This window comes from Scyliorhinus torazame, chromosome 31, assembly GCF_047496885.1.
Source record: "Scyliorhinus torazame isolate Kashiwa2021f chromosome 31, sScyTor2.1, whole genome shotgun sequence".
Taxonomy (NCBI): Eukaryota; Metazoa; Chordata; class Chondrichthyes; order Carcharhiniformes; family Scyliorhinidae; genus Scyliorhinus; species Scyliorhinus torazame.
The window spans coordinates 32324807-32350123 of NC_092737.1; the positions used below are offsets into that span (position 1 = coordinate 32324807).

Below are 25317 nucleotides of genomic sequence, written 5' to 3' on the forward strand. Positions count from 1 at the left end.
GGGGTCAGTGGGGGGGAGTCAGTGGGGGGGTCATTGGGGGATCAGTGGGGGGGTCATTGGGGGGTGGTCAGTGGGGGGGTCAGTGAGGGGGTCAGTGGGGGGGTCAGTGGCGGGGAGTCAGTGGGGGAGGTCAGTGGGGGGGGAGTCAGTGGGGGAGGGGAGTCAGTTGGGGGGGTCAGTGGGGGGGAGTCAGTGGGGCGGGACAGTGGAGGGGAGGGGGGTCAGTGGGGGTGTCAGTGGGGGGATCAGTGGGTGGGGTCAGTGGGGGGAAGGGAGTCAGTGGGGGAGGTCAGTGGGAGGAGGGGAATCAGTGGGGGGGTCATTGGGGGGGGTCAGTGGGGGGTCAGTGGGGGGGAGGGGGTGAGGACTGTCAGTGGGGGGGTGTCAGTGGGGGGGGGGAGGGGGCTCAGTGGGGGGGGTCAGTGGGCCGGGTCAGTGGGGGGGTCATTGGGGGGTCATTGGGGGGGTCAGTGGTGGGGATCATTGGGGGGGTCAGTGGGGGGGTCAGTGGAGGGGTCAGTGGGGGGGTCAGTGAGGGTGTCAGTGAGGGGGTCAGTTGGGGGGGAGTCAGTGGGAGGGGTCAGTGGAGGGGAGGGGGGTCAGTGGGGGTGTCAGTGGGGGGGTCAGTGGGTGGGGTCAGTGGGGGGAAGGGGGTCAGTGGGGGGGGTCAGTGGGAGGAGGGGGGTCAGTGGGGGGGTCATGGGGGGGTCAGTGGGGGGTCAGTGGGGGGGAGGGGGTGAGGGCTGTCAGTGGGGGGGGTCAGTGGGGCGGGTCAGTGGGGGGGGTCATTGGGGGGGTCATTGGGGGGTCAGTGGTGGCGGTCATTGGGGGGGGTCAGTGGGGGGGTCAGTGGGGGGGTCAGTGGGGGGGGTCAGTGAGGGTGTCAGTGAGGGGGTCAGTTTGGGGGGTCAGTGGCGGGGTGTCAGTGGGAGGGGGGGTCAGTGGGGGGGTCAGTGGGGGAGTCAGTGGGGGGAGTCAGTGTGGGGAGTCAGTGGGGGGAGTCAGTGAGGGTGTCAGTGAGGGGGTCAGTTGGGGGGGTCAGTGGCGGGGTGTCAGTGGGGAGGGGGGGTCAGTGGGCAGGAGTCAGTGGGGGAGGTCAGTTGGGGGGGAGTCAGTGGGGGAGGGGAGTCAGTGGGGGGGGTCAGTGGGGCGGGTCAGTGGGAGGGTCATTGGGGGGGGTCAGTGGGGGGGTCATTGGGGGGGTCAGTGGGAGGGTCAGTGGGGGGTCAGTGGGGAGGTCAGTGGGGGGGTCAGTGGGGTGGTCAGTGGGGGGGTCAGTGGGGGGAGTCAGTGGGGGGGTTCAGTGGGGTGAGTCAGTGGGGGGGAGGGGGGGTCAGTGGGGGTGTCAGTGGGGGGGGTCAGTGGGGGGGAGTCAGTGGCGGGGAGGGGGGTCAGTGGGGGGGTCAGTGGGGGGAGGGGTGTCAGTGGGGGGAGGGGGGTCAGTGGGGGGGGGTCAGTGGGGGGGGTGTCAGTGGGGGGGGAGACATTGGGGTAATGGGGGTCAGTGGGGGGGGTCAGTGGGTGGGGTCAGCGGGGTGGTCAGTGGGGGGTTCAGTGGGTGGGAGGGGGGTCAATGCGGGGGGGTCAGTGGGGGAGGGGAGTCAGTTGGGGGGGTCAGTGGGGGGGGTCAGTAGGGGGAGTCAGTGGGGGGGGGGTCAGTGGGGGGGAGTCAGTGGGGGGGGTCAGTGAGGGTGTCAGTGAGGGGGTCAGTTGGGGGGTCAGTGGCGGGGAGTCAGTGGGAGGGGGTCAGTGGGGGAGAGTCAGTGGGGGGGGTCAGTGTGGGGGTCAGTGGGGAAGGGTCAGTGGGGGAGGTCAGTGGGGGGAGTCAGTGGGGGAGGGGAATCAGTGGGGGGGTCAGTGGGGGGGAGTCAGTGGGGGGAGTCAGTGGGGGGGGGTCAGTGGGGGGGAGTCAGTGGGGGGGGTCATTGGGGGATCAGTGTGGGGGGTCATTGTGGGGTGGTCAGTGGGGGGGTCAGTGGGGGGAGTCAGTGGGGGGGGGGTCAGTGGGGGGGGTCAGTGGGGGGGAGTCAGTGGGGGGGGGTCATTGGGGGATCAGTGGGGGGGTCATTGGGGGGTGGTCAGTGGGGGGGTCAGTGAGGGGGGTCAGTGGGGGGGTCAGTGGCGGGGAGTCAGTGGGGGAGGTCAGTGGGGGGGAGTCAGTGGGGGAGGGGGGTCAGTGGGGGGTGTCATTGGAGGGGGAGTCAGTGGGGGAGGGGAGTCAGTTGGGGGGGTCAGTGGGGGGGAGTCAGTGGGGCGGGACAGTGGAGGGGAGGGGGTCAGTGGGGGTGTCAGTGGGGAATCAGTGGGTGGGGTCAGTGGGGGGAAGGGGGTCAGTGGGGGGGGTCAGTGGGAGGAGGGGGATCAGTGGGGGGGTCATTGGGGGGGGTCAGTGGGGGGGTCAGTGGGGGGGAGGGGGTGAGGGCTGTCAGTGGGGGGGGTCAGTGGGGGGGTCAGTGGGGCGGGTCAGTGGGGGGGGTCATTGGGGGGGTCATTGGGGGGGTCAGTGGTGGGGGTCATTGGGGGGGTCAGTGGGGGGGGTCAGTGGAGGGGTCAGTGGGGGGGGGTCAGTGAGGGTGTCAGTGAGGGGGTCAGTTGGGGGGGAGTCAGTGGGAGGGGTCAGTGGAGGGGAGGGGGGTCAGTGGGGGTGTCAGTGGGGGGGTCAGTGGGTGGGGTCAGTGGGGGGAAGGGGGTCAGTGGGGGGGTCAGTGGGAGGAGGGGGGTCAGTGGGGGGGTCATTGGGGGGGGTCAGTGGGGGGTCAGTGGGGGGGAGGGGGTGAGGGCTGTCAGTGGGGGGGGTCAGTGGGGCGGGTCAGTGGGGGGGGTCATTGGGGGGGTCATTGGGGGGTCAGTGGTGGCGGTCATTGGGGGGGGGTCAGTGGGTGGGTCAGTGGGGGGGTCAGTGGGGGGGTCAGTGAGGGTGTCAGTGAGGGGGTCAGTTGGGGGGGTCAGTGGCGGGGTGTCAGTGGGAGGTGGGGTCAGTGGGCAGGAGTCAGTGGGGGAGGTCAGTTGGGGGGGAGTCAGTGGGGGAGGGGAGTCAGTGGGGGGGGTCAGTGGGGCGGGTCAGTGGGGGGGTCATTGGGGGGGTCAGTGGGGGGGTCATTGGGGGGGTCAGTGGGAGGGTCAGTGGGGGGTCAGTGGGGAGGTCAGTGGGGGGGTCAGTGGGGTGGTCAGTGGGGGGGAGTCAGTGGGAGGGTGGGTCAGTGGGGTGGTCAGTGGGGGGGTCAGTGGGGGGAGTCAGTGGGGGGGTTCAGTGGGGTGAGTCAGTGGGGGGGAGGGGGGGTCAGTGGGGGGTGTCAGTGGGGGGGGTCAGTGGGGGGAGTCAGTGGCGGGGAGGGGGGTCAGTGGGGGGGTCAGTGGGGGGAGGGGTGTCAGTGGGGGGAGGGGGGTCAGTGGGGGGGGGTCAGTGGGGGGGGGGTGTCAGTGGGGGGGGAGTCATTGGGGTAATGGGGGTCAGTGGGGGGGGGTCAGTGGGTGGGGTCAGCGGGGGGGTCAGTGGGGGGTTCAGTGGGTGGGAGGGGGGGTCAATGCGGGGGGTCAGTGGGGGAGGGGAGTCAGTTGGGGGGGTCAGTGGGGGGGGGTCAGTAGGGGGAGTCAGTGGGGGGGGTCAGTGGGGGGGGAGTCAGTGGGGGGGTCAGTGAGGGTGTCAGTGAGGGGGGTCAGTTGGGGGGTCAGTGGCGGGGAGTCAGTGGGAGGGGGGGTCAGTGGGGGGATCAGTGGGGGGGTCAGTGGGGGGAGTCAGTAAGGGGGGTCAGTGGGGGGAGTCAGTGGGGGGAGGGGGTCAGTGGGGGGGGCCATTGGGGGGGGTTCAGTGGGGGGGTCAGTGGGGACGGGTCAGTGGGCAGGGGTCAGTGGGGGAGTTCAGTGGGGGGGGTCAGTGGGGGAGGGGAGTCCAGTGGGGGGGGGTCAGTGGGGCGGGTTCAGTGGGGGGGTCATTGGGGGGCTCATTGGGGGGGGTCAGTGGGGGGGTCATTGGGGGGGTCAGTGGGGTGTCAGTGGGGGGGTCAGTGGGGGGGTCAGTGGGGGGGAGTCAGTGGGAGGGGGAGTCAGTGGGGGGGTCAGTGGGGGGGTCAGTGGGGGGGAGGGGGTGAGGGCTGTCAGTGGGGGGGTCAGTGGGGGTGGAGGGGGCTCAGTGGGGGGGGGTCAGTGGGGCGGGTCAGTGGGGGGGGTCATTGGGGGGGTCATTGGGGGGTCAGTGGTGGCGGTCATTGGGGGGGGTCAGTGGGGGGGTCAGTGGGGGGGGGTCAGTGAGGGTGTCAGTGAGGGGGGTCAGTTGGGGGGAGTCAGTGGGAGGGGTCAGTGGAGGGGAGGGGGGTCAGTGGGGGTGTCAGTGGGGGGGGTCAGTGGGTGGGGTCAGTGGGGGGAAGGGGGTGTGTGGGGGGGGGTCAGTGGGAGGAGCGGGGTCAGTGGGGGGGTCATTGGGGGGGTCAGTGGGGGGGTCAGTGGGGGGGAGGGGGTGAGGGCTGTCAGTGGGGGGGGGTCAGTGGGGGGGTCAGTGGGGCGGGTCAGTGGGGGGGGTCATTGGGGGAGTCATTGGGGGGTCAGTGGTGGCGGTCATTGGGGGGGGGGTCAGTGGGGGGGTCAGTGGGGGGGTCAGTGGGGGGGTCAGTGAGGGTGTCAGTGAGGGGGTCAGTTGGGGGGTCAGTGGCGGGGTGTCAGTGGGAGGGGGGTCAGTGGGGGGGTCAGTGGGGGTGTCAGTGGGGGGAGTCAGTGGGGGGGGTCAGTGGGGGGAGTCAGTGGGGGGGAGGGGGGTCAGTGGGGGGGGTCATTGGGGGGGGGGTCAGTGGGGGGTGTCAGTGGGGAGGGGTCAGTGGGCAGGAGTCAGTGGGGGAGGTCAGTTGGGGGGGAGTCAGTGGGGGAGGGGAGTCAGTGGGGGGGTCAGTGGGGCGGGTCAGTGGGGGGGTCATTGGGGGGGGTCAGTGGGGGGGTCATTGGGGGGGTCAGTGGGAGGGTCAGTGGGGGGTCAGTGGGGAGGTCAGTGGGGGGGTCAGTGGGGTGGTCAGTGGGGGGGAGTCAGTGGGAGGGTGGGTCAGTGGGGGGGTCAGTGGGGGGGTCAGTGGGGGGAGTCAGTGGGGGGGGTTCAGTGGGGTGAGTCAGTGGGGGGGAGGGGGGTCAGTGGGGGTGTCAGTGGGGGGGGGTCAGTGGGGGGAGTCAGTGGGGGGGAGGGGGGTCAGTGGGGGGGTCAGTGGGGGGAGGGGTGTCAGTGGGGGGAGGGGGGTCAGTGGGGGGGGAGTCATTGGGGTATGGGGGTCAGTGGGGGGGGTCAGTGGGTGGGGTCAGCGGGGGGGTCAGTGGGGGGTTCAGTGGGCGGGAGGGGGGTCAATGCGGGGGGGTCAGTGGGGGCGGGGAGTCAGTTGGGGGGTTCAGTGGGGGGGTCAGTAGCGGGAGTCAGTGGGGGGGGTCAGTGGGGGGGGAGTCAGTGGGGGGGGTCAGTGAGGGGGGTCAGTGGGGGGAGACAGTAAGGGGGGTCAGTGGGGGGAGGCAGTGGGGGGGAGGGGGGTCAGTGGGGGGGTCATTGGGGGGGGGTCAGTGGGGGGGGGTCAGTGGGGGACGGGTCAGTGGGCAGGGGTCAGTGGGGGAGTTCAGTGGGGGGGGAGTCAGTGGGGGAGGGGAGTCAGTGGGGGGGGTCAGTGGGGCGGGTCAGTGGGGTGGGTCATTGGGGGGCTCATTGGGGGGGGTCAGTGGGGGGGTCATTGGGGGGGGTCAGTGGGGGGGTCAGTGGGGGGGGTCAGTGGGGGGGTCAGTGGGGGGGAGTCAGTGGGAGGGGGAGTCAGTGGGGGGGGTCAGTGGGGGGGTCAGTGGGGGGAGGTCAGTGGGGGGGGTCAGTGGGGTGAGTCAGTGGGGGGGGAGGGGGGTCAGTGGGGGGGGGGTCAGTGGGGGGGGGGTCAGTGGGGGGAGTCAGGGGGGGAGGGGGTCAGTGGGGGGGTCAGTGGGGGGAGGGGTGTCAGTGGGGGGAGGGGGTCAGGGGGGGGGGGCAGTGGGGGGGTGTCAGTGGGGGGGGAGTCATTGGGGGGGATGGGGTCAGTGGGTGGGTCAGTGGGTGGGGTCAGCGGGTGGGTCAGCGGGGGGTCAGTGGGCGGGAGGGGGGGTTCAATGCAGGGGGGTCAGTGGGGGGGAGGGGGTCAGTGGGGGAGGTCAGTGTGGGGGGGGGTCAGTGGGGGGTGGGGTCAGTGGGGGGGGTCAGTGGGGGGGGGGGGGAGGGAGGGGGGGGGGGGGGGGGGGGGGGTGGGGGGGGTGGGGGGGTCGGGGTGGGGGGTGGGGCGTGGGGGGCGGGTCGGGGGCGGGGTGGGGCAGGGGGGGGGGTCGGGTCGGGGGGGAGGGGGGTGGGGGGGTGGGGAGGGTGGGGGGGGGGTGGGGTCGGGGGGAGGGGGGGGGGGGGGGGGGGGGGGGGGGGGGGGTCAGTGGGGGGGGCTCAGTGTGGGGGGGTCAGTGGGGGGGTCAGTGGGGGGGGAGGGGGGTCAGTGGGTGGGGTCAGTGGGGTGGTCAGTGGGGAGGAGGAGGTCAGTGGGGGGGGTCAGTGGGGGGGTCAGTTGGCGGGAGGGGGGTCAGTGCTTGGGGGTCAGTGGGGGGAGGGGCTTCAGTGGGGGGCGGTCAGTGGGGGGAGGGGGGTCGGTGGGCAGGGTCAGTGGGGGGGTCAGTGGGGGGGGGTCAGTGGGGGGGGACAGTGGCGGGTGTCAGTGGGGGGGAGGCGGGTCAGTGGGGGTGTCAGTGGGGGGGTCAGTGGGGGGAGTCAGTGGGAGGGGTCAGTGGAGGGGAGGGGGGTCAGTGGGGGTGTCAGTGGGGGGGGTCAGTGGGTGGGGTCAGTGGGGGGAAGGGGGTCAGTGGGGAGGGTCAGTGGGAGGAGGGGGGTCAGTGGGGGATCATTTGGGGGGTCAGTGGGCGGGACATTGGGGGGAGTCAGAGAGGGAGTCAGTTGTGGGGTCAATGGGGGGGTCAGTGGAGGGGGGGTCAGTGCGGGGGGGGTCAGTGGGGGGAGGGGTGTCAGTGGAGGGGTCAGTGGGGGGAGGGGGGTCAGTGGGGGGTCAGTGGGGGGTCAGTGGTGAGGAGGGGGGTCAGTGGGGGGGGTCAGTGGGGGGGTCAGTGGGGGGGAGGGGGTCAGTGGGGGGGGAGGGGGTTCAGTGGGGGGGGTCAGTGGGGGGAGGGGGGGTCAGTGGGGTGGTCAGTGGGGGGTCAGTGGGGGGTGGTCAGTGGGAGGAGTCAGTAGGGGGGTCAGTGGGGGGGAAGGGGGTCAGTGGGGGGGTCAGTGGGGAGGGGTCAGTGGGGGGGATCAGTGGGGGGAGTCAGTGGGGGGGGTCAGTGGGGGGGGAGTCAGAGAGGGGTTCAGTGGGGGGGAGTCAGTGTGGGGGAGTCAGTGGGGGGGGTCAGTGGGGGGGTCAGTGGGGGGGGGGTCAGTGGGGGGGGTCAGTGGGGGGGTCAGTTGGGGGGAGTCAGAGAGGGGGTCAGTTGTGGGGGTCAATGGGGGGGTCAGTGGAGGGGGGGTCAGTACAGGGGGGGTCAGTGGGGGAAGGGGGGTCAGTGGGGGGTCAGTGGTGAGGAGGGGGGTCAGTGGGGGGGTCAGTGGGGGGGAAGGGGGTCAGTGGGGGGGGTCAGTGGGGGGGGTCATTGGGGGGTCATTGGGGGGGGTCATTGGGGGGAGTCAGTGGGGGGGGGTCAGTGGGGAGGGCGGGGTCATTGGGGGGGGGTCATTTGGGGGGTCAGTGGGGGGGTCAGTGGGGGTCAGTGGGGTGGGTCAGTGGGGGGTCAATGGGGGAGCCAGTGGAGGGGGTCAGTGGGGGGGGTCAGTGGGGGGGTCAGTGGGGGGGGAGGGGGTCAGTGGGGGGGAGGGTGTTCAGTGGGGGGTCAGTGGGGGGAGGGGGGGTCAGTGGGGTGGTCAGTGGGGGGGTCAGTGGGGGGTGGTCAGTGGGAGGAGTCAGTAGGGATGGTCAGTGGGGGGGAAGGGGGGTCAGTGGGGGGGGTCAGTGGGAGGGGTCAGTGGGGGATCAGTGGGGGAGTCAGTGGGGGGATGGGGGGGAGTCAGTGGGGGGGGGTCAGTGGGGGGGTGTCAGTGGGGGGGTCAGTGGGGGGGAGTCAGTGGGGGGGAGTCAGTGGGGGGGGTCAGTGGGGGGGGAGTCAGTGGGGGGGTCAGTGGGGGGGGTCAGTGGCGATGTCAGTGGGGGGGAGTCAGTGGGGGGGAGTAAGTGGGGTGGTTCAGTGGGGGGTCAGTGGGGGGAAGGGGGTCAGTGGGGGGGGTCAGTGGGGGGTGGTCAGTGGGAGGAGTCAGTAGGGGTGGTCAGTGGGGGGGAAGGGGGTCAGTGGGGGGGGTCAGTGGGGGGGGTCTGTGGGGGGTCATTGGGGGGGTGGTCATTGGGGGGGAGTCAGTGGGGGGGGTCAGTGGGAGGGCGGGACATTGGGGTGAGTCAGAGAGGGAGTCAGTTGTGGGGTCAATGGGGGGGTCAGTGGAGGGGGGGTCAGTGCGGGGGGGTCAGTGGGGGGAGGGGTGTCAGTGGAGGGGTCAGTGGGGGGAGGGGGGTCAGTGGGGGGTCAGTGGGGGGTCAGTGGTGAGGAGGGGGGTCAGTGGGGGGGGTCAGTGGGGGGGTCAGTGGGGGGGGGAGGGGGTCAGTGGGGGGGAGGGGGTTCAGTGGGGGGGTCAGTGGGGGAGGGGGGTCAGTGGGGTGGTCAGTGGGAGGAGTCAGTAGGGGGGGTCAGTGGGGGGGAAGGGGGTCAGTGGGGGGGTCAGTGGGGAGGGGTCAGTGGGGGGGATCAGTGGGGGGAGTCAGTGGGGGGGGGTCAGTGGGGGGGAGTCAGAGAGGGGTTCAGTGGGGGGGAGTCAGTGGGGGGGAGTCAGTGGGGGGGTCAGTGGGGGGGTCAGTGGGGGGGTCAGTGGGGGGGAGTCAGTGGGGGGAGTCAGTGGGGGGGGTCAGTGGGGGGGAGTCAGTGGGGGGGTCAGTGGGGGGGTCAGTGGCGATGTCAGTGGGGGGGAGTCAGTGGGGGGGAGTAAGTGGGGTGGTTCAGTGGGGGGTCAGTGGGGGGGAAGGGGGTCAGTGGGGGGGGTCAGTGGGGGGTGGTCAGTGGGAGGAGTCAGTAGGGGTGGTCAGTGGGGGGGAAGGGGGTCAGTGGGGGGGGTCAGTGGGGGGGGTCTGTGGGGGGTCATTGGGGGGGTGGTCATTGGGGGGGAGTCAGTGGGGGGGGGTCAGTGGGAGGGCGGGACATTGGGGTGAGTCAGAGAGGGAGTCAGTTGTGGGGTCAATGGGGGGGTCAGTGGAGGGGGGGTCAGTGCGGGGGGTCAGTGGGGGGAGGGGTGTCAGTGGAGGGGTCAGTGGGGGGGAGGGGGGTCAGTGGGGGGTCAGTGGGGGGTCAGTGGTGAGGAGGGGGCTCAGTGGGGGGGTCAGTGGGGGGGTCAGTGGGGGGGGGAGGGGGTCAGTGGGGGGGAGGGGGTTCAGTGGGGGGGTCAGTGGGGGGAGGGGGGTCAGTGGGGTGGTCAGTGGGAGGAGTCAGTAGGGGGGGTCAGTGGGGGGGAAGGGGGTCAGTGGGGGGGTCAGTGGGGAGGGGTCAGTGGGGGGATCAGTGGGGGGAGTCAGTGGGGGGGGGTCAGTGGGGGGGGAGTCAGAGAGGGGTTCAGTGGGGGGGAGTCAGTGGGGGGGAGTCAGTGGGGGGGTCAGTGGGGGGGTCAGTGGGGGGGGTCAGTGGGGGGGGTCAGTGGGGGGGTCAGTTGGGGGGAGTCAGAGAGGGGGTCAGTTGTGGGGTCAATGGGGGGGTCAGTGGAGGGGGGGTCAGTGCAGGGGGGTCAGTGGGGGAAGGGGGGTCAGTGGAGGGGGTCAGTGGGGGAGGGGGGTCAGTGGGGGGTCAGTGGTGAGGAGGGGGGTCAGTGGGGGGTCAGTGGGGGTGGTCAGTGGGGGGGGCTCAGTGGGGGGGGGCAGTGGGGGGGTCAGTGGGGGGGGAGGGGGTCAGTGGGGGAGGGGGTTCAGTGGGGGGGTCAGTGGGGGAGGGGGGGTCAGTGGGGTGGTCAGTGGGGGGGGTCAGTGGGGGGTGGTCAGTGGGAGGAGTCAGTGGGGGGGGTCAGTGGGGGGGAAGGGGGTCAGTGGGGGGGGTCAGTGGGGAGGGGTCAGTGGGGGGGATCAGTGGGGGGAGTCAGTGAGGAGGAGTCAGTGGGGGGGTCAGTGGGGGGGGGTCAGTGGGGGGGGTCAGTGGGGGGGGTCAGTGGGGTGGTCAGTGGGGGGGGAGTCAGTGGGGGGGAGTCAGTGGGGGGGTCAGGAGGGGGCAGTCAGTGGGGGGTCAGTGGGGGGGGTCAGTGGCGGGGTCAGTGGGGGGGAGTCAGTGGGGGGGAGTCAGTGGGGGGGTCAGTGGGGGGGTCAGTGGGGGGGAAGGGGGTCAGTGGGGGGGTCAGTGGGGGGTGGTCAGTGGGAGGAGTCAGTAGGGGGGGTCAGTGGGGGGGAAGGGGGTCAGTGGGGGGGGGTCAGTGGGGGGGGTCAGTGGGGGGGTCATTGGGGGGGTCATTGGGGGGAGTCAGTGGGGGGGGTCAGTGGGAGGGCGGGTCATTGGGGAGGGTCATTGGGGGGTCAGTGGGGGGGGTCAGTGGGGGGTCAGTGGGGTGGGTCAGTGGGGGGTCAATGGGGGGGGGCCAGTGGAGGGGGTCAGTGGGGGGGGGTCAGTGGGGGGGTCAGTGGGAGGGGAGGGGGTCAGTGGGGGGGAGGGTGTTCAGTGGGGGGTCAGTGGGGGGAGGGGGGGTCAGTGGGGTGGTCAGTGGGGGGGGTCAGTGGGGGGTGGTCAGTGGGAGGAGTCAGTAGGGATGGTCAGTGGGGGGGAAGGGGGTCAGTGGGGGGGGGTCAGTGGGGAGGGGTCAGTGGGGGGATCAGTGGGAGGGGTCAGTGGGGGGGGTCAGTGGGGAGGGGTCAGTGGGGGGGATCAGTGGGGGGGGTCAGTGGGGAGGGGTCAGTGGGGGGGGTCAGTGGGGAGGGGTCAGTGGGGGGGGTCAGTGGGGAGGGGTCAGTGGGGGGGATCAGTGGGGGGAGTCAGTGGGGGGGTGGGGGGGAGTCAGTGGGGGGGGTCAGTGGGGGGTCAGTGGGGGGGGTCAGTGGGGGGTGTCAGTGGGGGGGTCAGTGGGGGGGAGTCAGTGGGGGGGAGTCAGTGGGGGGGGTCAGTGGGGGGGAGTCAGTGGGGGGGTCAGTGGGGGGGTCAGTGGCGATGTCAGTGGGGGGGAGTCAGTGGGGGGGAGTCAGTGGGGGGGTTCAGTGGGGGGTCAGTGGGGGGGAAGGGGGTCAGTGGGGGGGGTCAGTGGGGGGTGGTCAGTGGGAGGAGTCAGTAGGGGTGGTCAGTGGGGGGGAAGGGGGTCAGTGGGGGGGGTCTGTGGGGGGTCATTGGGGGGTGGTCATTGGGGGGGAGTCAGTGGGGGGGGGGTCAGTGGGAGGGCGGGACATTGGGGGGGTCATTGGGGGGTCAGTGGGGGGGTCAGTGGGGGGGGGTCATTGGGGGGGGGTCAGTGGGGGGGTCAGTGGGGCGAGTCAGTGAGGGGGGTCAGTGGGGGGGGTCAGTGGTTGGTCATTGGGGGGGTCAGTGGGGGGGTCAGTTGGGGGTCATTCGGGGGGGTCAGTGGGGGGGGTCAGTGGGGGGGGGTCATTGGGGAGGTGTCATTGGGGGGGTCAGTGGGGGGGGGTCAGTGCGGGGGGAGTCAGCGGTGGAGGGGAGTCAGTGGGGGGGTCAGTGGGGGGAGTCAGTGGGGGGGTCAGTGGGGGTCAATGGGGGAGGAGTCAGTGGGGCGGGTCAGTGGGGGGGTCATTGGGGGGGGTCAGTGGGGGGGGTCAGTGGGGGGGGTCAGTGGGGTGGGTCAGTGGGGGGTAAGTGGGGGGGAGTCAGTGGGAGGGGGGTCAGTGGGGGGGTCAGTGGGGGGGGTCAGTGGGGGGAGTCCATGGGGGCGGTGAGTGGGGGGGAGTCAGTGGTGGGAGGGGGGTCAGTGGGGGGGTCAGTGGGGGGGAGGGGGGTCAGTGGGGGGAGGGGGGTCAGTGGGGGGGTGTCAGTGGAGGGGGAGTCAGTGGGGGGGAGGGGGGTCAGTGGGGGGGTCAGTGGGGGGGGATCAGTGGGGGGGGCCAGTGGGGGGGTCAGTGGGCGGGAGAGGGGTCAGTGCGGGGGGTGTCAGTGGGGGGAGTGGGGTCAGTGGGGGGGGTCAGTGGGGGGAGGGGGGTCAGTGGGGAGTCAGTGGGGTGGTCAGTGGGGAGGAGGGGGGTCAGTGGGGGGGGTCAGTGGGGGGGGCTCAGTGGTGGGGGTCAGTGGGGGGTCAGTGAGGGGGTCGGTGGGGGGGAGGGGGGTCAGTGGGGGGTCAGTGGGGGGAGGGGGGTCAGTGGGGGGGTCAGTGGGGGGGTGTCAGTAGAGGGGGAGTCAGTGGGGGATCAGTGGGCGGGAGGGGGTCAGTGCGGTGGGGTCAGTGGGGGGAGGGGGGTCAGTGGGGGGGGTCAGTGGGGGGAGGGGGGGTCAGTGGGGGGGTCAGTGGGGGGGGCCCGGTGGTGGGGGTCAGTGGGGGGGGTCAGTGGGGGGGGCTCAGTGGTGGGGGTCAGTGGGGGGTCAGTGAGGGGGTCGGTGGGGGGGAGGGGGGTCAGTGGGGGGGTCAGTGGGGGTGGAGTCAGCGGGGGTGTCAGTGGGGGGGGTCAGTGGGGGGGGAGTCAGCGGGGGGGGTCAGTGGGGGGGGTCAGTGGGGGGGGTCAGTGGGGGGGGGGTCAGTGGGACGGGGTCAGTGGGACGGGGTCAGTGGGGGGGGAGTCAGTGGGGGGGGCCAGTGGGGGTGGTTCAGTGGGGGGGTCAGTGGGGGGGGGGTCGGGGGGGTCAGTGGGGGGGGTCAGTGAGGGGGGTTCGGCTGGGCGGGGGGGGTACGGCTGGGCGGGGGGGTACGGCTGGGCGGGGGAGGTACGGCTGGGCGGGGGGGTACGGCTGGGCGGGGGGGGGTACGGCTGGGCGGGGGGGGTACGGATGGGTGGGGTGGATTGTGTTGTTTCAGGGATGGAGAAGGGGGAGCTGCTGATCGCGGTGCTGTTCCTGTGCTGTAGCCTGGCAGCGAGTCGTGACGGGGGTCTCTGGGAGGGCCTGGATGGTCGGCCGAAGAAGGGATATGGAAATCGTGTTCGCCAATCGGTCGGAGAATTTGCGCCGAAATTGGGGGGGGGGGCTCTTTTTCGATGTGCCGCTTCCTCAAAAGCGACGTGCTGGAGGAGTACATCGCAGGCCCCCCATGCTCTGTCCCCCGGTGCTCTGTCCCCCGTGCTCTGTCCCCCGTGCTCTGTCCCCGGTGCTCTGTCCCCGGTGCTCTGTCCCCCGTGCTCTGTCCCCCCGTGCTCTGTCCCCGGGTGCTCTGTCCCCCGGTGCTCTGTCCCCCGTGCTCTGTCCCCGGTGCTCTGTCCCCGGTGCTCTGTCCCCCCGTGCTCTGTCCCCCGTGCTCTGTCCCCGGTGCTCTGTCCCGGTGCTCTGTCCCCCCGGTGCTCTGTCCCGGTGCTCTGTCCCCCGGTGCTCTGTCCCCAGTGCTCTGTCCCCCGGTGCTCTTTCCCCCCGGTGCTCTGTCCCCGGTGCACTGTCCCCGGTGCACTGTCCCCCCGGTGCTCTGTCGAATTTGGCGTTGTAAGACGCCCGCAAATTCTTCATTTGAGCCTGCACTTAGCTGCTGAAACGGAGAATCCAGCGCATGGTTTTATTCACAATACTAAACTGGCTTTCGACATTTAGTCCTGTTAGAATACAGAATTGATCAATAACATCTAACTACTCTCACCTACTGCTAATCTCACTCACTGGTATAACTAACTCACACTCCTGACACACACTGCTCCCCTGAGGTCTGGCATCACTGCTTTCTATAGTAGTATCTGCAGCCCCCTGTAGTGGCTATTCATGGTATTACATTAACCCTTGTAATGCTGATAGTTATGATAATACCACAACGGTGTGTCGCTGGAGTCGGGGATTCGTGCGAGGCTGTTTAAAACCCGAACAAGGCCCGAAAATCCAATTCCGAACTCTCGTGGTCATCACCTTCCCGTGCGCCGTTTCCCCACCTTTCCAAGGCCTCCCTCCCTGACGTGTCTGCTGGTGGGGCCCCCCCGTGTCTGCTGGTGGGGGCCCCCCATGTCTGCTGGTGGGGGCCCCCCCGTGTCTGCTGGTGGGGCAGATTGAGGGGCCAAAGTCGAGTGTTATGATTGCATTGAGCCAGTTAGATTGTTGCTTCGCTGCTCGCCCTCTGCATCCAGCAACGTTGAGACGCTTATTTCTGAACCGTTCCTGGAAAATTGGCCCATTCTTTGCGAAAATATGTTAAAATGAAAAACTTTTTAAAAAAACTTTGAATAGTTTGCAAACAGTGGGAACAATTCCAACCTTCACCACTGGGAGCTGAATGGGAACGCCCCCCCCCCCCGGGGAACGCCCCCCCCCGGGAACGCCCCCCCCCCGGGGAACGCCCCCCCCCGACCCCCCCCCCCCCCCGGGAACGCCCCCCCCGGGAATACCCCCCCTGGGAACGCCCCCCCCCCGGGAACGCCCCCCCCCCAAACCACCCAATGGGTCTCCCATCGGAAAGAACCCGCAGCTGGTTTTGCGCCAATGAGGCAAGGATGTTAATTTGAGGCCAGCCAATAGAAGCGTGGCTTCAGGGAGGGGGGGGGTGACTTTATAAAGGGGGGTTGGGTTCTTGTGGAGTTGAGGTTTAATCAGGGCTGATTGGGTCTACCTGCTGCAAGCCACAGGAATGGCTGAGGAGGAGACGGAGACCAGGCAAACCCCTCCCAAAAGTGGAGAGAAGATGGTGATTGGTAGGAAATGTCCCCTTTGGGGGAAAGTTTAAACACTTTTACTCTTGTCCAGCTGGGACTTGGGAGAGGCACAGGGTTCAATCGCTTTGGGGGAAAGTTTCAACACTTTTACTATTCAGTTGGGACTTGGGAGAGGTCGACTCCAATCCCCTTTGGGGGAAAGTTTCAACACTTTTCAACAACTTGTGTCAAAGGTTTTAACACTTTTATTTCAACAATGACTGTCTGCAGTTTGAAAGTGGTGCCAGGTAAAGATGTTGTTGCAATTTTCCTTTTTGTGACCTTGTTGTGAATGGTGTCAGTTTAAAAGCTGCTTTTTGACGCCCATGTTGATGTCTCTGTGATGTTTAAAAGCTTTGTCCTTTTCCCCCATTTGGGGTTGTGTTTTAAATCACGGGGCCTGCCTGCCGCAGGGCCTTGCACAGCCCCGGGGGGAGGCCCCAGGGGTGCGGGGGGGAGGCCCCAGGGGCGAGGCCCCAGGGCGCGGGGGGAGGCCCCGGGGGGGAGGCCCCAGGGGCGAGGCCCCAGGGCGCGGGGGGAGGCCCCGGGGGGAGGCCCCAGGGGCGCGGGGGGAGGCCCCAGGGGTGCGGGGGGAGGCCCCAGGGGTGCGGGGGGAGGCCCCGGCCTTTGAGTTGGGCCTCCTCCGGGGGGCGGTGTGTCTCCCAGTTGGAGGAGCAGCTCCCTGGGCTGGGCTGATTGTTCTGTGTTTCTGAAAGAAATAAAAGGGACATTGCCTTAAACAGAAGAGCAACTCGAACTTGAACATCAAATTGACAGGTGGTTTAAAGGGATTGATAATGGCCCCCAGGGATACCCTCCTCGGAATGGGGTGAAATCTCCTGTTTGAGACACTTGTGTTAAACATTTGAAAGAACCGTTGTAGCCGGTTAGGTCAGCATTTACTGCCCATCCCTAGTTGCCCCCCTGGAGAAGGTGGTGGGTAGCTGCCTTCTTGAACCCACTGCAGTCTGTGTGGTGTAGGTACACCCACTGTGCTGTTAGGGAGGGAGTTCCAGGGTGTTGCCCCGGCGACAGTGAAGGAACGGCCGATATATTTCCCAGTCGGGGTGGGGAGTGACTCGGAGGGGAACCTCCAGGTGGTGGGGTTCCCGGGGATCTGCTGCTCTTGTCCTTATAGATAATATTTATTATCACCAGTAGGCTTACATTAACACTGCAATGAAGTTACTGTGAAAAGCCCCTAGTCGCCACATTCTGGCGCCTGTTCGGGTACACAGAGGGAGAATCCACCTAACATCGCGTTTTTCAGGACTTGTGGGAGGAAACCGGAGCACCCGGAGGAAACCCACGCAGACACGGGGAGGACGTGCAGACTCCGTGCAGACAGTGACCCAAGCCGGAATCGAACCCGGGACCCTGTTTACTTGTGTACTGGAACAGCTTTTTAAGATGGAAAGCAGAGGGCAGCACAAGTGGATAGCACTGTGGCTTCACAGCTCCAGGGTCCCGGGTTCGATTCCCCGCTGGTCACTGTCTGTGCGGAGTCTGCACGTTCTCCCCGTGTCTGCGTGGGTTTCCTCCGGGTGCTCCGGTTTCCTCCCACAGTCCAAAGACGTGCTGTTAGGTGGATTGGCCATGCTAAATTTCCCTTAGTGACTAAAGAAGGTTAGGAGGGGTTACGGGGATAGGGTGGAAGTGAGGGTTAAGTGGGTTGGTGTTGACCTGATGGGCCGAATGGCCTCCGTCTGCCTGTTCTATATTTAGAGAAACAAGGGAAAAAGCTACTTCTGTGGTGCGAAGTAGACAAACCGAAACCCCCCCTCGCCCCTCAGCTGCAACCCACCAGTCACACGAGAGACTAAACCTTTCTTAAAGGGGCACTCGCACGACGCTCTGTACGGCCGCACTGGGAATATTGTGCACAATTCTGGTCGCCACACTAGCAGAAGGATGAGGTTTTGGAGAGGGTGCAGAGGAGGTTTACCAGGATGGACTAGAATCATAGAAGAATCATAGAAGTTTACAGCATGGAAACAGGCCCTTCGGCCCAACCAGTCCATGCCGCCCAGTTTTTTACCATTAAGCTAGTCCCAGTTGCCCGCACTTGGCCCATAACCCTCTATACCCATCTTACCCATGTAACCATCTAAATGCTTTTTGAAAGACACAATTGTACCCGCTTCTACTACTACCTCTGGCAGCCCATTCCAGACACTCACTACCCTCTGAGTGAAGAAATTGCCCCTCTGGGCCCTTCTGAATCTCTCCCCTCTCACCTTAAACCTATGCCCTCTAGTTTTAGACTCCCCTACCTTTGGGAAAAGATGTTGACTATCTACCTTATCTATGCCCCTCATTATTTTATAGACCTCTATAAGATCACCCCTAAGCCTCCTACGCTCCAGGGAAAAAAGTCCCAGTCTATCCAGCCTCTCCTTATAACTCAAACCATCAAGTCCCGGCAACATCCTAGTAAATCTTTTCTGCACTCTTTCTAGTTTAATAATATCCTTTCTATAATAGGGTGACCAGAACTGCACACAGTATTCCAAGTGTGGCCGTACCAATGTCTTGTACAACTTCAACAAGACGTCCCAACTCCTATATTCAATGTTCTGACCAATGAAACCAAGCATGCCGAATGCCTTCTTCACCACCCTGTCCACCTGCGACTCCACCTTCAAGGAGCTATGAACCTGTACTCCTAGATCTCTTTGTTCTATAACTCTCCCCAACGCCATACCATTAACTGAGTAGGTCCTGGCCTGATTCGATCTGCCAAAATGCATCACCTCACATTTATCTAAATTAAACTCCATCTGCCATTCGTCGGCCCACTGGCCTAATTGATCAAGATCCCGTTGCAATCCTAGATAACCTTCTTCACTATCCACTGTGCCACCAATCTTGGTGTCATCTGCAAACTTACTAACCATGCCTCCTAAATTCTCATCCAAATCATTAATATAAATCACAAATAACAGTGGACCCAGCACCGATCCCTGAGGCACACCACTGGTCACAGGCCTCCAGTTTGAAAAACAACCCTCTACAACCACCCTCTGCCTTCTGTCGTCCAGCCAATTTTGAATCCAATTGGCAACCTCACCCTGGATCCCGTGAGCTTTAACCTTCTGCAACAACCTACCATGCGGTACCTTGTCAAAGGCTTTGCTAAAGTCCATGTAGACAACGTCTACTGCACTACCCTCATCTACCTTCTTGGTCACTCCCTCAAAAAACTCAATCAAATTTGTGAGACATGATTTTCCACGCACAAAGCCATGCTGACTGCCCCGAATCAGTCCTTGCCTCTCTAAATGCTTGTAGATCCTGTCTCTCAGAATACCTTCTAGCAACTTACCTACTACAGACGTTAGGCTCACCGGTCTGTAGTTCCCAGGCTTTTCCCTGCTGCCCTTCTTAAACAAGGGCACAACATTCGCCACTCTCCAATCTTCAGGCACCTCACCTGTGGCTGCCGATGATTCAAATATCTCGGTTAGGGGACCCGCAATTTCCTGACATTGTTTTCATTAGAAAGACGGAGGTTGAGGGGTGACCCGATAGAGGTCTACAAGATTATGAGGGGCAGTATCCTAGAATTTACAGTGCAGGAGGCCATTCAGCCCATCGAGTCTGCACCGGCTCTTGGAAAGAGCACTCTACCCAAGGTCAACACCTCCACCCTATCCCCATAACCCAGTAACCCCATCCAACACTAAGGGCAATTTTGGACACTAAGGGAAGTTCTAGGGATGTAGAGGAAAGGATGGCGAAGATGATTCTGGATAAGAGTGAAAGTAACAGGGTAGTTATTATGGGAGACTTTAACTTTCCAAATATTGACTGGAAAAGATATAGTTCGAGTAGAATAGATGGGTCGTTTTTTGTACAGTGTGCGCAGGAGGGTTTCCTGAAACAATATGTTGACAGGCCAACAAGAGGCGAGGCCACATTTGATTTGGTTTTGGGTAATGAACCAGGCCAGGTGTTGGATTTGGAGGTAGGAGAGCACTTTGGGGACAGTGACCACAATTCGGTGACGTTTACGTTAATGATGGAATGGGATAAGTATACACCGCAGGGCAAGAGTTATAGCTGGGGGAAGGGCAATTATGATGCCATTAGACGTGACTTGGGGGGATAAGGTGGAGAAGTAGGCTGCAAGTGTTGGGCACACTGGATAAGTGGGGCTTGTTCAAGGATCAGCTACTGTGTGTTCTTGATAAGTATGTACCGGTCAGACAGGGAGGAAGGCGTCGAGCGAGGGAACTGTGGTTTACCAAGGAAGTGGAATCTCTTGTTAAGAGGAAGAAGGAGGCCTATGTGAAGATGAAGTGTGAAGTTTCGGTTGGGGCGATGGATAGTTACAAGGTAGCGAGGAAGGATCTAAAGAGAGAGCTAAGACGAGCAAGGAGGGGACATGAGAAGTATTTGGCAGGAAGGATCAAGGTAAACCCAAAAGCTTTCTATAGGTATGTCAGGAATAAGCGAATGACTAGGGAAAGAGAAGGACCAGTCAAGGACAGGGATGGGAAATTGTGTGTGGAGTCTGAAGAGATAGGCGAGATACTAAATGAATATTTTTCGTCAGTATTCACTCAGGAAAAAGATAATGTTGTGGAGGAGAATGCTGAGCCCCAGGCTAATAGAATAGATGGCATTGAGGTACGTAGGGAAGAGGTGTTGGCAATTCTGGACAGGCTGAAAATAGATAAGTCCCCGGGACCTGATGGGATTTATCCTAGGATTCTCTGGGAGGCCAGGGAAGAGATTGCTGGATCTTTGGCTTTGATTTTTATGTCATCATTGGCTACAGGAATAGTGCCAAAGGACTGGAGGACAGCAAATGTGGTCCCTTTGTTCAAAAAGGGGAGCAGAGACAACCCCGGCAACTATAGACCGGTGAGCCTCACGTTTGTAGTGGGTAAAGTCTTGGAGGGGATTATAAGGGACAAGATTTATAATCATCTAGATAGGAATGATATGATCAGGGATAGTCAGCATGGCTTTGTGAAGGGTAGGTCATGCCTCACAAACCTTATTGAGTTCTTTGGGAAGGTGACTGAAGAGGTAGACGAGAGTAGAGCAGTTGATGTGGTGTATATGGATTTCAGCAAAGCGCTTGATAAGGTTCCCCACGGTAGGCTATTGCAAAAAATACGGAGGCTGGGGATTGAGGGTGATTTCGAGATGTGGACAGAAATTGGCTAGCTGAAAGAAGACAGAGGGTGGTGGTTGATGGGATATGTTCAGAATGGAGTACAGTCACAAGTGGAGTACCACAAGGATCTGTTCTGGGGCCGTTGCTGTTTGTCATTTTTATCAATGACCTAGAGGAAGGCGCAGAAGGGTGGGTGAGTAAATTTGCAGACGATACTAAAGTCGGTGGTGTTGTCGATAGTGTGGAAGGATGTAGCAGGTTACAGAGGGATATAGATAAGCTGCAGAGCTGGGCTGAGAGGTGGCAAATGGAGTTTAATGTAGAGAAGTGTGAGGTGATTCACTTTGGAAGGAATAACAGGAATGCGGAATATTTGGCTAATGGTAAGATTCTTGGCAGTGCTGATGAGCAGAGGGATCTAGGTGTCCATGTACATAGATCCCTGAAAGTTGCCACCCAGGTTGATAGGGTTGTGAAGAAGGCCTATGGAGTGTTGGCCTTTATTGGTAGAGGGATTGAGTTCCGGAGTCGGGAGGTCATGTTGCAGCTGTACAGAACTCTGGTACGGCCACATTTGGAGTATTGCGTACAGTTCTGGTCACCGCATTATAGGAAGGACGTGGAGGCTTTGGAGCGGGTGCAGAGGAGATTTACCAGGATGTTGCCTGGTATGGAGGGAAAATCTTATGAGGAAAGGCTGATGTACTTGAGGTTGTTTTCGTTGGAGAGAAGAAGGTTAAGAGGAGACTTAATAGAGGCATACAAAATGATCAGGGGGTTGGATAGGGTGGACAGTGAGAGCCTTCTCCTGCGGATGGAAATGGCTGGCACGAGGGGACATAACTTTAAACTGAGGGGTAATAGATATAGGACAGAGGTCAGAGGTAGGTTCTTTACGCAAAGAGTAGTGAGGCCGTGAAATGCCCTACCTGCTACAGTAGTGAACTCGCCAACATTGAGGGCATTTAAAAGTTTATTGGATAAACATATGGATGATAATGGCATAGTGTAGGTTAGATGGCTTTTGTTTCGGTGCAACATCGTGGGCCGAAGGGCCTGTACTGTGCTGTATCATTCTATGTTCTATGTTCTATCACGGCCGATCCACCTAACCTGCACATCTTTGGACTGTGGGAGGAAACCGGAGCACCCGGAGGAAACCCACGCAGACACGGGGAGGACGTGCAGACTCCGCACAGACAGTGACCCAAGCCGGAATCAAACCTGGGACCCTGGAACTGTGAAGCAATTGTGCTATCCACAATGCTACCGTGCTGAATGGATGGGCAGGCACTCTTTCCCAGGGTGGAGGGGTCAGTCACCGGGGGGCACAGGTTTAAGGTCCGTGGGGCAAAGTTTAGAGGAGATGTGCGAGGCAGGGTTTTTACACAGAGGGTGGTGAGTGTCTGGAACGCGTGGCCAGGGGAGGTTGTGGAAACAGATACATTAACGGGGTTCAAAAGGCACCTTGACAAACACATGGACAGGACGGGTATAGAGGGATATGGCACAAGGAAGTGCTGAGGGCTTTGGCCAAGGTTGGTAGCCTGACCAGCACAAGCTTGGAGGGCCGAAGGGCCTGTTCCTGTGCTGTATTGTTCATTCCACGCAGGCCCGAATGGAACCTGGGTCCCTGGTCAGCTGTGCTGACCTACCTGTGGGATCTTGCAGTTCAGAAATTGGCTCCCATTTTCTTCTGTATTACAGCAGTCGCTACACTTCAACAAGAGAGCTTTATTCATTGTCGGGTATTGGGGGCTGCCCTTGGGTCCCCCCCTCCAGTCACCATCTACCTTTCAGTGGAGAATTTGGGTTTGACCTGTGAGATGTGATGTGTTTGGTTTGTGAAGTCAGCTATGGGCAATTGCGGAAATAGGTCAGTTCACAGAATAATTTATGCATGCGTTGTCTCTCTCTCTCTCTCTCTCTCTCTCTCTCTCATCACAGCCACTGGCGTTCGTGGGACGGTGAAGTGGTTTAACGTCCGCAATGGCTTTGGATTCATCAAGAGGTAATTTCGCTCCACCCCCGGTTCAATTCCGGCGTGGGGGCGTGGGGGCGTGGGGGCGTGGGGGCGTGGGGGCGTGGGGGCGGGGGGGCGGGGGGGCGGGGGGGCGGGGGGGCGGGGGGGCGGGGGGGCGGGGGGGCGTGGGGGCGTGGGCGATAACTAAGAGGCTTTACCACCTCCTGTTAAAAAAGAGCAGCGTTAATGGTGGGCAGCGTTAATGTCGCCTTTCGCAGGGTAGGACCAGGTGTGGAGCTGCTGTGATGTCGAGGGTAATAGCAAAATGTTCGTGGTGCAGCAATCAGACGATCGGGTGGCCTGGTCGTCTCTCTGGAGCGTCTGGGCTTCGGCGGTGATCCTGGTGGGGGCCCCGGCGGTTGCGATTCTGGGAATGTGGTGTTGTCCTCCCAGGCAGCTCGTCACCCCTAGGCGGCGCTGTTGAGGCGAAAAGTGGGCAGGCCGGGGGGGGTGTCGCTTGTAGGGGGGGCGTCGGTGCTGTTTCGGGCTGAGGCAGGGGCGGCGGGAGTCAGTACGACCTCCGGTCAGGTGTTGCAGGGAGGGTGGGGCACGGGCTCCTGCGGGCGCCAGGTCCCGAAGGGAGACCGTGTCTTGGTGGCCAGCAGGAAACGCTACGTGGGCGTACTGGGGGTTGGCATGCAGCAGGTGGACCTCATGTTTCCGAAGCAGGATGGGTCTGGGTGTCACTAGCCAGGTTGGGAGCGAGGTCCCGGAGGAGGACTTCCTGGGGAAAACAAGGAGACGTTCATGAGGTGTCTGATTTGTGGTAGTACAGAGCAGCGACCGAATGGGGTGAAGGGCCATCGGGAGGACGTCCTGCCAGCGGGAGACTGGGAGATTCCTGGACCGAAGGGCCAGCAGGACGGTTTTCCAGACCGTGCCGTTCTCCCTCTCAACCTGCCTGTTTCCCCGGGGGCTGTAACTGGTCGTCCTGCTCGAGCCGATGCCCTTGCTGAGCAGGAATTGACGCTATAAAGGAGGACCCCCTATCACTGTGGATGTACGCGGGGAAACCAAACAGTGTAAAGATCCCCTGGAGGGCCTTGATGACGGTGGTCGCGGTCATGTCGGGGCAGGGGATGGCGAATGGGAACCGGGAGTACTCGTCAATCACGTTCAGGAAGTACGTGTTGCGGTCAGTGGAGGGGAGGGGGCCTTTTGAAGTCCATGCTGAGGTGTTCAAAGGGACGGGAAGCCTTTATCAGGTGCGCCCTCTCTGGCCGGTAGACGTGCGGTTTGCACTCTGCACAGATTTGGCAGTCCATGGTGACGGTCCTGACCTCCCCGATGGAGTAGGGCAGGTTGCGGGTCTTAATGAAGTGGAAAAAACGAGTGACCCCCGGGTGGCAGAGGTCCTCGTGGAGGGCTCGGAGGCGGTCCTCTTGTGCGTTGGCACATGTGCCGCGGGATAGGGCATCAGGAGGCTCGTTCAGCTTCCCCGGACGGTACAAGATCTCGTAATTGTAGGTGGAGAGCTCGATCCTCCGCCGCAAAATCTTGTCGTTCTTAATCTTGCCCCGCTGTGCATTATCGAACATGAAGGCAACCGACCGTTGGTCAGTGAGGAGAGTGAATCTCCTGCCGGCCAGGTAATGCCTCCAATGTCGCACAGCTTCCACTAAGGCCTGGGCCTCCTTTTCGACTGAGTGGCGAATTTTGGAAGCATGGAGGGTTCGGGAGAAGAAGGCCACGGGTCTGCCCGCTTGGTTGAGGGTGGCCTCCAGAGCTACACCGGACGCATCGCTCTCGACCTGGAAGGGGAGGGACTCGTTGATGGCGCGCATCGTGGCCGTTGCAATGTCTGCTTTGATGCGGCTGAAGGCCTGGCGGGCCTCCGTCGACAGGGGGAAGGTTATTGACTGGATTGGGGGTCGGGCTTTGTCTGCGTAGTTAGGGACCCACTGGGCGTAATAGCTGAAAAACCCGAGGCAGCGCTTCAGGGCCTTGGGGCAGTGAGGGGGGGGGGAAACTCCATAAGGGGGCGCATGCGCTCAGGGTCGGGGCCTATAACTCCATTTCGCACTACGTAGCCTAGAATGGGTCGGTGCTAAACACGCATTTCTCCTTATTGTAGGTTAAGTTAAGGATTTTCGCGGTCTGGAGAAATTTTCGGAGGTTGGTGTCGTGGTCCTGCTGGTCATGGCCGCAGATGGTGACGTTATCGAGATACGGGAACGTTGCGCGTAAGCCGTACCGGTCAACCATTCGGCCCATCTCTCGCTGGAAGACCGAGACCCCATTAGTGACACCGAAGGGAACCCTTTAAAAAGTGATAGAGCCGCCCATCTGCTTCGAAGGCAGTGTACTTGCGGTCACTAGTGCGGAGGGGGAGCTGGTGGTAGGCGGACTTGAGATCCACCGTGGAGAAAACCTTCTATTGCGCGATCCTGTTTACCAGGTCGGATATGCGGGGGAGGGGGTACGCGTCCAGCTGTGTAAACCTGTTGATAGAATGGTCAGCGACTAAAGTCAGACTATGTTTCTCCCCGGTCTTTACCACCACTACTTGAGCTCTCCAGGGGCTGTTACTGGCTTCAATGACCCCTTCCCTCAGTAGCCTTTGGACCTCTGACCTGATGAAGGTCCGGTCCTGGGCGCTGTACCGCCTGCTCCTGGTGGCGACGGGTTTGCAATCCGGGGTGAGGTTCGCAAACAGGGAAGGCGGGTCGACCTTGAGGGTCGCGAGGCCGCAGACAGTAAGGGGGGGTATAGGGCCGCTGAACTGGAAGGTCAGGCTTTGCAAGTTACATTGGAAGTCCAGCCCCAGGAGGGTGGCTGCGCAGAGATGCGGCAGGACGTACAGGTGGAAATTGCGGAATCTCCTGCCTTGGACAGTGAGGTTCGCTCGGCAGAACCCCTTTGGTTTACAGGGTGGGTTACAAGTGAACAGCGCCTTACCGTGTCTGGGTGAACAAAGCTTTCCGTGCTCCCAATCAGGCACGACGTCACGTGGCCGTTGATGAAGACCGTCGTAGTTGCTGCTGCGAGTGTCTGAGGTCGACTTTGGTCCAGGGTCACCGAGGCCAGATGCAGCAGTTGCGAGTTCTGATTGGGCAGTGTGTAGTCGGCCGTGCTGGGGGCCTGGGGCCCTATCCAAGATGGCGTCTCCCATGGGTCGCACATGGTGGTCGGGGATGGACAAATGGCGGTGCCCACCCATCCAGCGTGGTGTCCGCAGGGCAAGATGGCCACGCCCGTGGGTCGCACGTGGCCCTAGGAAAGGGGGGTGGCGCTGAGCGCTGGCTGGTCGGGGCCTCGAGGGGGGGTTGCCACGGCGGCCCATAGTCGCTGGAGACCGCGGCCACGGCGCGGGCCTGGCAGACCCCCACAAAGTGGCCCTTCTTGCCGCACCCTCTGCTGGTGGCAGTGCGGGCCGGGCAGCACGGGCGGGGATTATTCGCCTGCCG

The 25317-nt window shown here is 63.4% G+C and overlaps 1 protein-coding gene across 1 annotated transcript in view; it reads left to right on the forward strand.

Annotated features, from left to right (window-relative positions):
• The first annotated feature begins 14695 nt into the window (after nt 1–14695).
• Nucleotides 14696–25317, forward strand: part of LOC140404602 (Y-box-binding protein 2-like) — a 48529-nt gene continuing 37907 nt past the window's right edge. The window contains 2 exon segments of the mRNA XM_072493203.1: nt 14696–14759; nt 21835–21898. Coding sequence (XP_072349304.1) covers nt 14696–14759; nt 21835–21898 — 128 coding nt within the window.